The 12,547-nt window shown below is 45.3% G+C and overlaps 1 protein-coding gene across 4 annotated transcripts in view; it reads left to right on the top strand.

Annotated features, from left to right (window-relative positions):
- The window catches only part of TNFAIP8 (TNF alpha induced protein 8), a 95,245-nt gene extending 82,979 nt beyond the window's left edge, over nt 1-12,266 (top strand). For all 4 annotated transcript variants that reach the window (XM_066603104.1, XM_066603103.1, XM_066603102.1 and 1 more), the window contains exon 2: nt 11,456-12,266. In XM_066603104.1, coding sequence (XP_066459201.1) covers nt 11,456-12,024 — 569 coding nt within the window. In that variant the 3' untranslated portion in view covers nt 12,025-12,266. The remainder of the gene's footprint in view (nt 1-11,455) is intronic.
- The last annotated feature ends 281 nt before the right edge of the window (nt 12,267-12,547 follow it).

The following is a 12,547-nucleotide window of genomic DNA, read 5'->3' on the forward strand; positions in this document are numbered from 1 at the left end:
AATTGTTCAGTCTTTCACATTTGCTTTATAAATGAATGAGTGTCTGAATGATAAGTGAACGAGCTAACCATTATTTTTATGCATGCATAAAATGGACTCGCGAAAAGCGGACGACTCATTTGTTTGGTTGTTGACTTGCGTTTAGACTATTATTGTTCACTTACCCTTGTTTGATTTTTTTTTTTTTTTTTTTTTTTTTTAAAGCGCCCTTAGGCTGACAGGGTGGGTATTTGAAACACAGCAATGATGGGGTGCGTTTAAAAACTGTCCAATATGTTTGAAAACACCACCCAAAATTGCAGTAAATGCCACTTTTTCGAACGCAGCATTTTGCTGACACCTGTGTGTGAGCGGCTGGGCGGCTCCAGTTTCTTCACCTTCCTCTAACAGAGGATGGTAGCAGAATGGCCGCTCCAGCGCGCTCCCGAGAAGATACAGCTCGTCTGCGCATGCGCAGAAGAGCTGTAGCGGCGAGCACACTGAAGCGGCTCGTGCTCAGAGCAGAAGACCGGACTGCGCAAGCGCGTCTAAAAAAGCAAGCCGCCAGCGAATTTAGACGGAACCATGGAGACGAGGACGCCAGCAACGGAGCAGGTAAGTGAATAACTTCTGTATGGCTCATATTTAATGCACGATGTATATTACAAAGTGCATTAATATGGCCATACAGAAGTGCTTAACCCCACTTGCTGCCGCGAGACAACCCCTTTAATTAGCACCTATGGATGATGATTACCTGCTATTTATTGTTCCTTGCTCCTTGGCTGCTTTGTTCTGTTCAGACACTGCCGCGGTCTGTGTTACTATAGTTTTGCTACAGTGTCTAATGTGAAGTAGTCTGGGACACGCCCCCTGTGTAATTATTGGTTCCTGCTGCAGAGGATACAGACTGGGTAGACTACTTCAGATTGGACGCAGTAGCCAATTGGTGGTCACAGATCATAGCTCTGTCCTAATGGAGCTGAGCTAAAAAAACAGCCGAGGAGCAAATCTGAGGAACTTGCATATCAGTTTTGATCTCTTTTCAGATAGTTTGCACACTAGCCACAGTCCCAGTGCGCTGACAGCTGAAGACTTCGGGGGTGAGCGCTGTATCTTCTGAAATCAGCTGTGGGTATGCAGCGAATTCTGACTGTTTTGGATGCAGAAATGCTCTGGCGTTTGCCGTGGAATTTTCTGCTGTGGACATTCCGCTGCTTTTCCGCCACATGTAAACCTACACTAAACTAATATTATATTAATATATATATATCCCAGTCATTCCATACGCTCCAGGCACGGGAATAGTAATGGGTATCTTCTCATGTGGAAGATGCATTCCTTGGATATCATGTTTACGCCATGTATATCCGGCACAGACAAGTATTGGGCACCTAGTTATGTGGAATATGTGCTCATTTCAATTTAAACTGTACAAGTATCCTAATCATTCCACGTATATGAGGCACAGGACATTTATCAGGCATCTACTTATGTGGAAGATCTGTTCATTTCACTCAACCTACACATATATTCTGTTGATTTGACATCCATCTTTCGCAAGAAAATTCTTTGGACTCCACTTAACAGTTTCCTGTTAAGCTCTCTTTTACAGAAGTGAAACTGTATTGTGCTTGTCACTGGAGTAGTCAGAGGATTGGGCAGCGTAGGGTGCTGGTAAAGAAACCTAATTAAAGCTCACGTTCTGGTGGTAATGACGCAGTATACCCCAGTCATTGGAATAGCCGTTGTATTGGTGATGTATCATTTCGAGTAGGTGGGAAAATTCCCTTTCTTATTAAGTATATTATGCAACTGTGCTAATTTCCATTCCGAATTATGTTGAAAGAGGATCTGCCATGAAGACCAGCCGCCTCATATTGGGGCTTTACACATGTTCTGTAAAGCTAGAGGAAACCATTGCACCCACTGACGCGCCCTCGTATATGCTGGCGTCTGATGGGTGCTGCTTCTCAGTTGATGAGGCTACGTTCCTACGTACAGGTACCAGCTTACGGCTGAGACTGCTCGTCCACGGGCATCGATGGAAGTGCAGCCTTGTGGCCATCGGCAGCTGGTACCCTACATGGGAACGCGGCCTATACAGCCTGCTCCGTGATGTTACTATTTCCATATTGGGGTCACCTAGACTCCTTCTGTGCCATAGTTTCGAATGAGTCCTATTTATGTTGATCAAGTACATTTGGACATGAAGGACCCACTCACAAGGACATATGCAATTTCTGTCCGTGATTAACATGTAACACGCACCGCTTTCACTGCATGTGTTTTTGATGCTTTGAGTGGTTTTTTACGTCCGTATTGTATCCGTATTTACTGCATTTTTCTTATGCGCAAAAAGGCCAAATTGATGTCACTATATTTCACGGTCTTCTGGCAGTGTGCATAAAAATCGCAGTGAATACGCATATGAATTTGCTGCCACCTTATACGATCCCATAGACCTTAACAGGCGATTTCTGTTCATAGATGCAGACAAAAGGAAATAAGGACATGCTGTGTTTTTGTACAAGTGCAATCCGTATGCGCAAAAGGGCTCATCGGTATATACCAATGCGAATCATAGTATGTTCATTTTTAGTGTTCGTAAAAAAAAAAGACTAATACAGACAAGAAATACGCCCCTGTGAATAGGCCTGAATGGATAGTTTTTTGTGGCTTCGGTGTCAAGTAGGGAAATATTGAGAGATAATGTAAAATAAGTTGTACATTTAAAAATTGCAAGAATTGAAGGCGCTTGCCAGCACTAGGATAGTTTATCAGCGGGGACTCTCACAGATCAGTTAAAGGGACTGCGGCGCTTGTCTAAACACCAGTCTCAATTTATTCCATACCAGGCACAGCACCGTACCTTATATAGTGGCTGTGCCTGGAATTGCAGCTCAGTCCCATTCACTTTATTGGTCACATGGTTCATTGACCGTGATGATACCGGCCTGAGAAGAAGCTAGGATTCTCTCTCGAGCACTATAGCCTTTTAAATCAGCTGATCAGCGGGGATTTTGAGCAATGAACCCCCCATGAATCAAGTATTGATGACTTATCCTGAGAGACCATCAATAACCTAGTAATGGAAAAGCCCTTCAATTAAATCCTGCAAGGTTTAGAGACCTCTCAGGGTGTCATTTTGATTTATTTTTTTTATTTTTTATTTTATTTGAGGCAAGCAGTGAGAACTTTTATAGAATCCATGCTGCAGAATCCACCTCAATCGTGTGTGGAACGGATCTCTGGAACATTTTCTGTATGAATATACTTAATGTGTTCCTCCTTCATGCACATTGTTGAACCCAATACTCCTATTTCTGCAGCCTTAGTTTTGTCCCCACAGCAGTCAGTCATAGGAGTTCTTATTGTAAGTGGGTTCACACCTGCGTTATGGCATTCAGTCAGAATTCATATTTGTTCTGGTTTTGGCGCTGAGAAACGGAATTAAAATAGAAGTAAAAATGTTTTGTGTTTTTTTTGTTTTTTTTTCCCGCATTGATTTTCAATGGGTTAAATAAAAGAAAAGCTTTGTTTCCCTTTTGTTGGGTTTTCTTGTTTTTAACTGAACAAATAGCGCTGTAGACTTATACTAAGAGAGAAATCGTCTGCTCATTCAGTCATTCACTGTAGAGATGAATGAGAGACTGATCAGTATTTAAGCCGATCAATTGGTGAGAGCCAACGATTATTTTCATGCCTGCATGAAATGAATGCTAAGTGAATTGTCGGATCGTTGACTGTGTTTACACTTAATGATTTTCGCTACTTTTAAAAAGCGATTTTTGAATGATAATTGTTTAGTGTAAAAGGGCCTTAAGACTGAACAAAGATGGCATTGTGATTGTAAGTCATACTGAAAATGAACTCTCCCTAAATAAGGCTGCTCTCACACTGCTGAGAAAATCGCGCACGATTATGAGACGCACATTTTGTACAAATATGACATCCATTCTTTTGATTGGAGTCATGTACATAAGCAGCATACTCTAGTTTTGTGCGTTCCTTGGAACACATTTCCCATTGTTTTCAATGGGACAGGACAACACATTGCACGGCGTGCGAGTGCAATGCGAAGCTTCTGATTGAAAACAAGGGAAAGCGCTTGCCGATCCTCTGCGGCTTGGAGCTGCCCCAGAGGATTGCAGCCTGATCCGCGGGTACATCGCACTTTCATGAGTGTGATATCAGACGGAGTTTTTCAGGCTACCTGCACACAGGTGCGCATGATATCAGGCTAACTGATCTAGTACACCATGTCTTGCAAAAATGTACTTTCCTATCTAAACAACCAATAAAATGTCATTAAGGCCTCATGTCCACGGGGAAAATCAGGCCCGCTACGGATTCTCCATGGAGAATCTGCAGCGGGTCCCTCCTGCCCCGCGGACATGAGCGCTGAAAATAAGAATAAATCAGAATTAACTCACCTCTCGCATGCTCCGGATCCTTCCTTCGCTGCCGTGTCATCTTCTCTGCGTCGCGGCCGGATCTTCTTTCTTCGGCCCGGCGGATGCGCAGGATGACGTCGGTGACGTGTCCCGCGCATGCGCCGGATCGAAGCAAAATGATCCGGCCGCGACTGAGAGAAGATGAAGCCGTGAAGAAGGGAAGATCCGGAGCAGGTGAGTAAAATCTGATTTTTGTCTCCCGCGGATCTGGACGGCTTCCATAGGCTTCAATAGGAGCCCGCGGGAGACCCGCATGAAAATGGAGCATGGTCCAGATTTTTTCATGCTCCATTTTTTTAAAAATCACTTTTATTGACCATCCGTGGGTATTTATCTACCCGCGGGTGGTCAATGCATTCCTATGGGGCGCGGATCCGCGGGCAGGAGAAGAGTTAAAATCTGCGGATTTTAATTCTTCTTTTGCCCGTGGACATGAGGCCTAAGAAGTGGCATAAGAAGATGATGCGTGCCACAAATGATTGACATGTTTATATCGTGTGGAGTTCCTTTTACGTAACATAGGCTGACAATCGGGCATGGGCATTTGTAATACCATTCGTTTGTCCGTTTGTTGACCCAGTGTGACGCTGTACATTACCACCCAACGAACAAGCAAACACTCGTTCCTCTGCGGATGGCATATGGTTGGCACCTCTCATAGCACAATTGGTTATTCGAGCACCCAACCTACCTTTCCAAGAAAAGAAAACAGTGTGCAGGAAATTAGGGACAATTCTTCGCCAAGATATTAGCATGTTCCAGTTATGTGCGTATTTACCCCTCTCTATAGAGATGCCAAACTGCTTCCCAGACTACACCTATAAGCCGTTAGGGTGTGAAATGCTGGGAGTCATTGCTAGTACAAAGCAAGAATAATATTTTCTGTAATCTTATCTGAACAGTTCCGCATCTGATCAATGAATTAATATTTATATAGATTTTGCAACAAATCTCACACCTCAGTGTTGTAGAACTGTCTGCTACAAATAGTCAGCAGGCAGATGACACGCTCTGCGGGGTGTGTATGGGTACTGCAGTGTGTACTGCATTGCATCATTTCTTGTTCTCATTTCCTTATATTATCTTTCCCCCTATGAGAGCTCCACTTTAGATGTATTAACCCTTTCCAATCCAATTTGGATCCTGGTTTCCCTAGGGGGCTTACTCTTTTTCTGCCATTATACAACGGCGCTATATGCTGGCTAAAGCCAGTACTACATAAGGTGACACGTTGGATAGGCTCCGACACCAGAGAGGCTGGCAATATACAGTAAGAGAACCCAGGCGGATGTCTTCCAACATCGGCGCTTTACAGCCTTAGGCTATCTGCTGACGGCCGGGTCGGATCCGGCAGTGAGAGTTCTCGCTGCGGGACCCAACCTGAGCGCCTGCAGAGAGCAGCACATACTCACCCGCGCCCAGCAGCTCCGGATCTTCCGGGCAGCCGGCCCATGCGCAGACCGGAGCCGGCGGCGGGTGAGTGACGTTTCGCGTGGCCAAACCGCAGCCGTCTGCATAGGATTGCGTTTGTTAATGCAATCCTATGCAGGCTTTCAACGGCGGAAATCCCGCCGAGGAATTTCCACCCGTCTGCAGGTGGCCTTAAATCATGATGTCTAAAGAGGGTAGACAGTGGATTGGAAAGGGTTAAATGTCAGTATTTGCATTGGAACCTCCAGCACTAAATCCTAGATGAAACGGAGTAGCATACTGCACTACTTCAGAGAAAATGCCAACTGCCGTAATGGACGCCCCACAAACACAATTAGTCGTTGGGCGCTATTTTTTTCCGTCGTAGGATGGATCCGTTTCCAGATGGCGTTTTAGTTTTTCTGTTCCCATAATGGATTTGCATGTGCAAAAAGTACAGTAAGCGCTGCGGAATAGGTTGGCGCCATACAACTAAAGATGATTATTATAGTGACTACAGAGGCAGTGCCTGATGTGCATTTACACACACGAATATGCATGCGTCCGTGTGACTCCGGCCATACAATGTAGGTCGGTGAAAATAAATCTGGCGGTTTTGACTGTTTTCCGTGTGATTGTCATACATGTGCCGGTGGTTTTGCGAGGGAAACTAGTTTTGCATCAGATTCACTTGTGATTTTCATTAACATAAATGTGGTTTGGCCGCCAACGCAGCAGTGTTTGTTTTTTTTTTTCTTCCATGTGTCGTACATCGAAAATAAGGACGACACATGGACTGCACGAAGACTCCTTATCCTATGGTTCAACAGAGACCGAGGAGAGGGGGGGAATCGGACGACGCAGGAATGAAACTGGGCTTACTTCAGGGGGTTTAGGTTTGTTTTTGTCGACAAGAAACGCATGGCATCCTGAGACAGAAAACCGCCACACAGCGCTGCATGTATATGTATTGTGGACTTCACTACGGTCCCCGTAGTAAACGGTTTTACACACACATTACACTAGTACTGCATGAGAGTCGTATGGCACGCGATTGTGCTGAACGCTTTCACAGAAAATAATTGGCGATTCTTGCCTGTGAAATCACCCTTGTAAATTGCCACAGTTGCACAAACAGCGAGTACGTGTTTTTATTGTAGCTTTCGCCCAGAAGTGAATCCGCGCAGCTATTCATGACCAGGTCAAGGCTGTGACCAACCCAGACTCTTCAGAAGGCGTAGGGATTGCGACATCACTTGTTGGTGACCGGGCTTCTAGGACGTTTGCCCGATAGTCACACGGGAATTGGTTGATTTTTGTAAATCAGTAACTGCATTGTACAGTATGGGTGCCGTTATTAAAGGGCACGTCTCCCTAGGATGAAAGCCTAGTGATAGCGGTGAAATAGAGCGTGCTGACATATTTTTCACGCGTCTATCTACATGCTAACGTGAATGGAACAATAAAGTCCATGCACATCCATTGACTCCATTCACCTCAGGTCACCGGCCATACATCACATGCGTAATACGTGCCGAAATCCCGGTCATGTGAGCACTGCGGTTGTGCTAAACCATGCTGGGCTACAGTTTTGTGTAATCGTGACTTTCTTGCCTATGGTGGCAAAAATGGCACATGTGAACTAGACACCGTTTTAATATCTTTTTAACAAGACTTCAGAGCATGTTGTGACAACCTCCACCATTGGCTGATTAAACTCTAATTGTATGGCCCTCAGCCTTCCACTCCATCCATAGGAATCGTATGTTTGTGTGCAAAAAAGTCTAGAAACCTATCATGTGCCTGTAGGCTAGAATGGGGCAAATGTCGTTTTTAAAAATGCATACTTTTGACATTTTCCTCCGATAGGTTTTTGAGTGGCATGGAAAAGCGTACCCTGCTAGGCTTCCTATACCACAAAATAAGTAGACTTTTTGGTTTTTGCTATCAAATGCCTTTTAAAGGGGAAGAAAGTGTTCAAGTACAAAAGTTTATTTAAAAAAAAAAAACTCCGTAAAAAAGTATACTTTTCAAATGTAAAAATGGACAGAAACCTATGGGTATCGTATGCGTTAAACGTACAGGAGCCCCTAATGCAGAATTGTGCAGCGTCACATCTGTTTGATTTTAGATTGTTTTTCACATGATAAATCAGACGGCAGTGAGTTGGACTTGTTACATCACACACACATCTCTAACTGTTACAGTAGAAGCGGATCGGCTTGTCTTTAGTGAACTGCTGGTGTGCACATAGTGTTAATGTCTGTGTTTTCAGCCATGTAACTTGACTACTGTATATACTTTGTGTACACAGGAAATACTCATTCACTGTATGTGGGACACGAGGCAAAATACCAGTTCCAAAAAATTGTTCTGCCACCTGCTGGTCAGCAACAGTATTCCAGTTTGAATATTGAAGAATTGATATCCTGTGTTCTTTGGCTGACTGGTGCTTCTGATAATGTGAGGGGTTTGGGGCGAGCCGACTATCATCGGGGTAAAAAAGGGTTGCATGAAGCTTGAGAGGTACCCGAGTGTCTTGTAGCCTTTTTATCTCCCTCTTGCTATAGAAACCTGCGTGACCAAACTGAACTTCCATCTCTATAGTGGAGCCTAGAAACATCGCTGCTGGATGATTTGCAGAACGCTTTTCTCTAGTCCTGTAATGTATGAAAAGCAACTCTGGTAGTCCGGCGCTAGAAAAGTATCTGGCACAAGGAAAAAAAAAAAAGCATATATACTTTTTGGTACAACCTCAGCAGATTAGACTTGGTATTACAGTACGTTAGGACGTGGGTAGTGTGCTTGGAGGCATCATATATACAAGCTTGGATTAAAGGGGTAATATCCATCTTTTTTTCTAATGACTAAAACAGTACCAAACTTTTTTCCTTTTTAGAGGCCACTGAATGACTCTGAGTTTTATGCATTTGTCCCATTCTCGTTAATATTTGCTCGGCCGTTCTTGGATGTTGCCTTAGATTATAGCGACGCTTTAACTTGTTTAAATACACAACTTGTTGCCGTTGAATCTTGTAATCTGACCTGTAACTAAAATGGTTATAAGAAACTGTAGGAAATGGTTCCTTAAAAAAAGATCAAATAGAAACAGGAACCTAGAAGGAGAAGTGCTGTGGAGTGCTGGGCTGGGGCTAAAGCAAAGGCGGCAAGTTGTGCAAGAGTGATCTGTGTGCTCGAGCCTCTCATTGACTTTCATGTTGGTTTCTGTACATTGCCTTACACCTGAGATGTTTCGGTCCACATATAATCCTTAAAGGGGTTGTCTCGCGAAATCAAGTGGGGTTATACACTTCCGTATGGCCATATTAATGCACTTTGTAATATACATCGTGCATTAAATATGAGCCATACAGAAGTTATTCCACTTACCTGCTCCGTTGCTAGCGTCCTCGTCTCTATGGTTCCGTCTAAATTCGCTGGCAGCTTGCTTTTTTAGATGCGCTTGCGCAGTCCGGTCCTCTCCTTTCAGCACGAGCCGCTTCAGTGTGCTCCCCGCTACAGCTCTTCTGCGCATGCGCAGACGAGCTGTCACTGCTCGGGAGCGCGCTGGAGCGGCCATTCTGTACCATCCTCTGTTAGAGGAAGGTGCAGAAACTGGAGCTGCCGTCCCGAGAAGCCGCCCAGGTGTCCAGCTGTCCCGAGAAGCCGCCTAGGTAAGTGATGGGTCGGGGGTGATGTTCACTGACAGGTGAAGGCCCCGGAGCCCAGCGCTGGGCCCCGGAGCCCAGCGCTGGGCCCCGGAACCTAGCGCTGGGCTCCGGGGCCTTCACCTGGGCTCCAGAACCTAGCGCTGGGCTCCGGGGCCTTCACCTGGGCTCCGGAACCTAGCGCTGGGCTCCGGGGCCTTCACCTGGGCTCCGGAACCTAGCGCTGGGCTCCGGGGCCTTCACCTGGGCTCCGGAACCTAGCGCTGGGCTCCGGGGCCTTCACCTGGGCTCCGGAACCTAGCGCTGGGCTCCGGGGCCTTCACCTGGGCTCCGGGGCCTTCACCTGGGCTGAGGGTCTAGCGCTGGGGAGCCGGGAGCGTAGCGCTGGGGAGCCGGGGGCTAGCGCCAGTTACCTGCTGCCTGGCGGTGGGTGACTGGTCGGCGGCTGCGGTGGGTCCGGTCGGCGGCTGCGGGGCGTCCGGTCGGCGGCTGCGGGGTGTCTGGTTGCCATGAAGACACAGCTGGTAGCGTCTCGGGAGCGCGCACGTCGGGCTGCAGCGAGCGACGGGAAAAGAGCCGGCGGCCATCTTGGGGAAACTTTTATAAGTTGCTGGAACGGTAAGTACAAAGCAGCTAGAAAAGTCATTTACAGGGGGGCTTAGTAATGTATGCTTAATTAGGGGGACTGGGCAAAAAAAAAATTCACTGCTTCCTCGAGACATCTCCTTTAAAGAGGTATACACTGTGAAATATAACTAGTGCTGGGTGGGGTGCAGATATACTATAGGGCTGCTGAAATCCCGTCCTGATGGCTTTTACTAATGCAAGGCATGTGGACTATTGTGTGTGTATATGCGTATGGATAACGAAGTTCCTTACATAGTGGTACTCCAGTATTTGCCCTCAGTTGTAGGTAAATTGAACTATGGCAGTTTAATGAAGTTGTGTATTAGAGGTTGCAGCTTATGTCTAATAAATGTTATCCGGAAATTACCCAGGTTTACAAGTTATCCTCTATAATTTGCTGATCAGTGAGGGTTTCACTGCTGGGACCCCCACCAATCCTGAGAATGGGGGTCCCTTGCCCCTTTCCTCACTACACCCCCCACAGTGAGGAGGAGACTGAACAGAGTTCTAGTTGCTGCTGCTCCATTCACTTTCAACAGGACTGTTGAGATACCTGAGCAGCAAAAACTTGTCAAGCCCCACTGAAATAAAAGGAGTGTAATCCATTCATTCCGACATCACTGTGGGTGGGTTAAGCAACCACAGAGTGACAGGCAGAGGCGGACATGGGACCCCCATTCAAAAGATTGGTGAGTGTCTCAGCTGCGAGACCCCCACCGAACAGCAAACTATTCTCTATCCTGTGGATAGGGAGTAAAATTTGATTTTGGTACAACCCCTTTAAAGGGTCACCCCAGCAAAAACACTCTCTTCCTTTCCTGCACCCCTCCCTCAGTACTTGATGGAATTTTGCCATCACTTGGGGAGCCGGTCATTGGGGCCCCAAGCTACTAGGCTAACGTGACTATTATTTGAAACAACGCAGCCTCTTTGAAGCCTTATCGGGCGCAGCGCCGTTCTTTCCTCTGCTATTGTGTCTGTTATTGCTTGTAGCACCACTTCATGATGAGCCCCATCATGGCTGCTACACGTAAAAAGAATAATCTTGTTTCTTATATTATTAAAAGTGTAGAAATGGCACTGATGTTCAAATTCTGCCTTTCACAAGTATTTGCCATCCAGTTGGGTTTGTCTTGGGCTTTCTGCATCTTATGGCTCTATATTTGGCTGCATTGGGTTACTGGCTTTGAGCACCGATTTGGCTATATTGTTTTTAGCCTAAAATACCAGATCTTGTTCTATTTTATTGAAAAATAAAATGCCTAAAACTGATATGGACAATGTGATAATACAACTTTTCTGCATTTCTTTCAGTGGCGACAGATATCTTCAGTTCTAAGTATCTGGCTGTCCAGGCCCAGAAGAAAATTCTTGGAAAGATGGCTTCATCTAAATACATTGCAACATCCTTAATTGATGACACCAGCGGAGAAGTGCTGGATGAGCTCTATCAAGCAACCAGGGAGTTCACCCAAAGCAAGAAAGAGTCCGAGAAAATTATAAAGAACCTTATCAAGACGGTAATAAAGCTGGCTGTCCTGTATAGAAATAATCAGTTCAACCAGGATGAGATCGCACTTATGGAAAAGTTCAAGAGGAAAGTCCACCAGTTGGCCATGACGGTGGTCAGCTTTCATCAAGTGGAATATACATTTGACCGCAACGTGCTCTCGAAATTGTTGAATGAATGTCGAGAGCTTCTTCATCAAGTCATTCAGCGTCATCTCACCTCAAAGTCTCATGGACGTATCAACAATGTGTTCGATCACTTCTCAAATTGTGAGTTCTTGGCGGCTCTATACAACCCATTTGGACCTTACAAACCCCATCTTCAGAGACTTTGTGAAGGTGTCAACAAAATGTTAGATGATGACAATATATAAGGGTGAAACATTGAAGTCTTTGAACAGGATTGCTGGAAAATTCAATTTTGGAACTGGTTGCTGCCAAGGAGAGAGACCATTCGTGAATGGCGTTTTATCTGCTGACTGGAACACTGGAACCAGCTTGTCATACATGATCGCTTACTGGTTCTTGCTGGAGAGTTGTTACTAAGCAGTGATTATATGCAGACAAGTTCCTTCCACACGGTGGATTACACAAGAATAGGGATCTTGGGGGTAAAGAAGGGGGGGGGGGGGGAATTCTGCAAATGAATTGGGAGGGGTGGGTGCGCTATTTATGACCTTGCCTTCAGTATAAATGACGTATGTGTTTTCCTGTAATGTATGATGATAATATATATATGCCCTGATTCCTTATACATTATTTTTTGATGATTGAATGACAAGGCAGCTTTTTGTTTTTGCTTTTGTTCTCAAAACTTTTGTTTGTAGGTACTATACTCATTCGGATCTGCTGTCCTGGAAGTGCACTGCATTTTATGGAGTATTATGGTTGATACAA

This window comes from Eleutherodactylus coqui, chromosome 5, assembly GCF_035609145.1.
Source record: "Eleutherodactylus coqui strain aEleCoq1 chromosome 5, aEleCoq1.hap1, whole genome shotgun sequence".
Taxonomy (NCBI): Eukaryota; Metazoa; Chordata; class Amphibia; order Anura; family Eleutherodactylidae; genus Eleutherodactylus; species Eleutherodactylus coqui.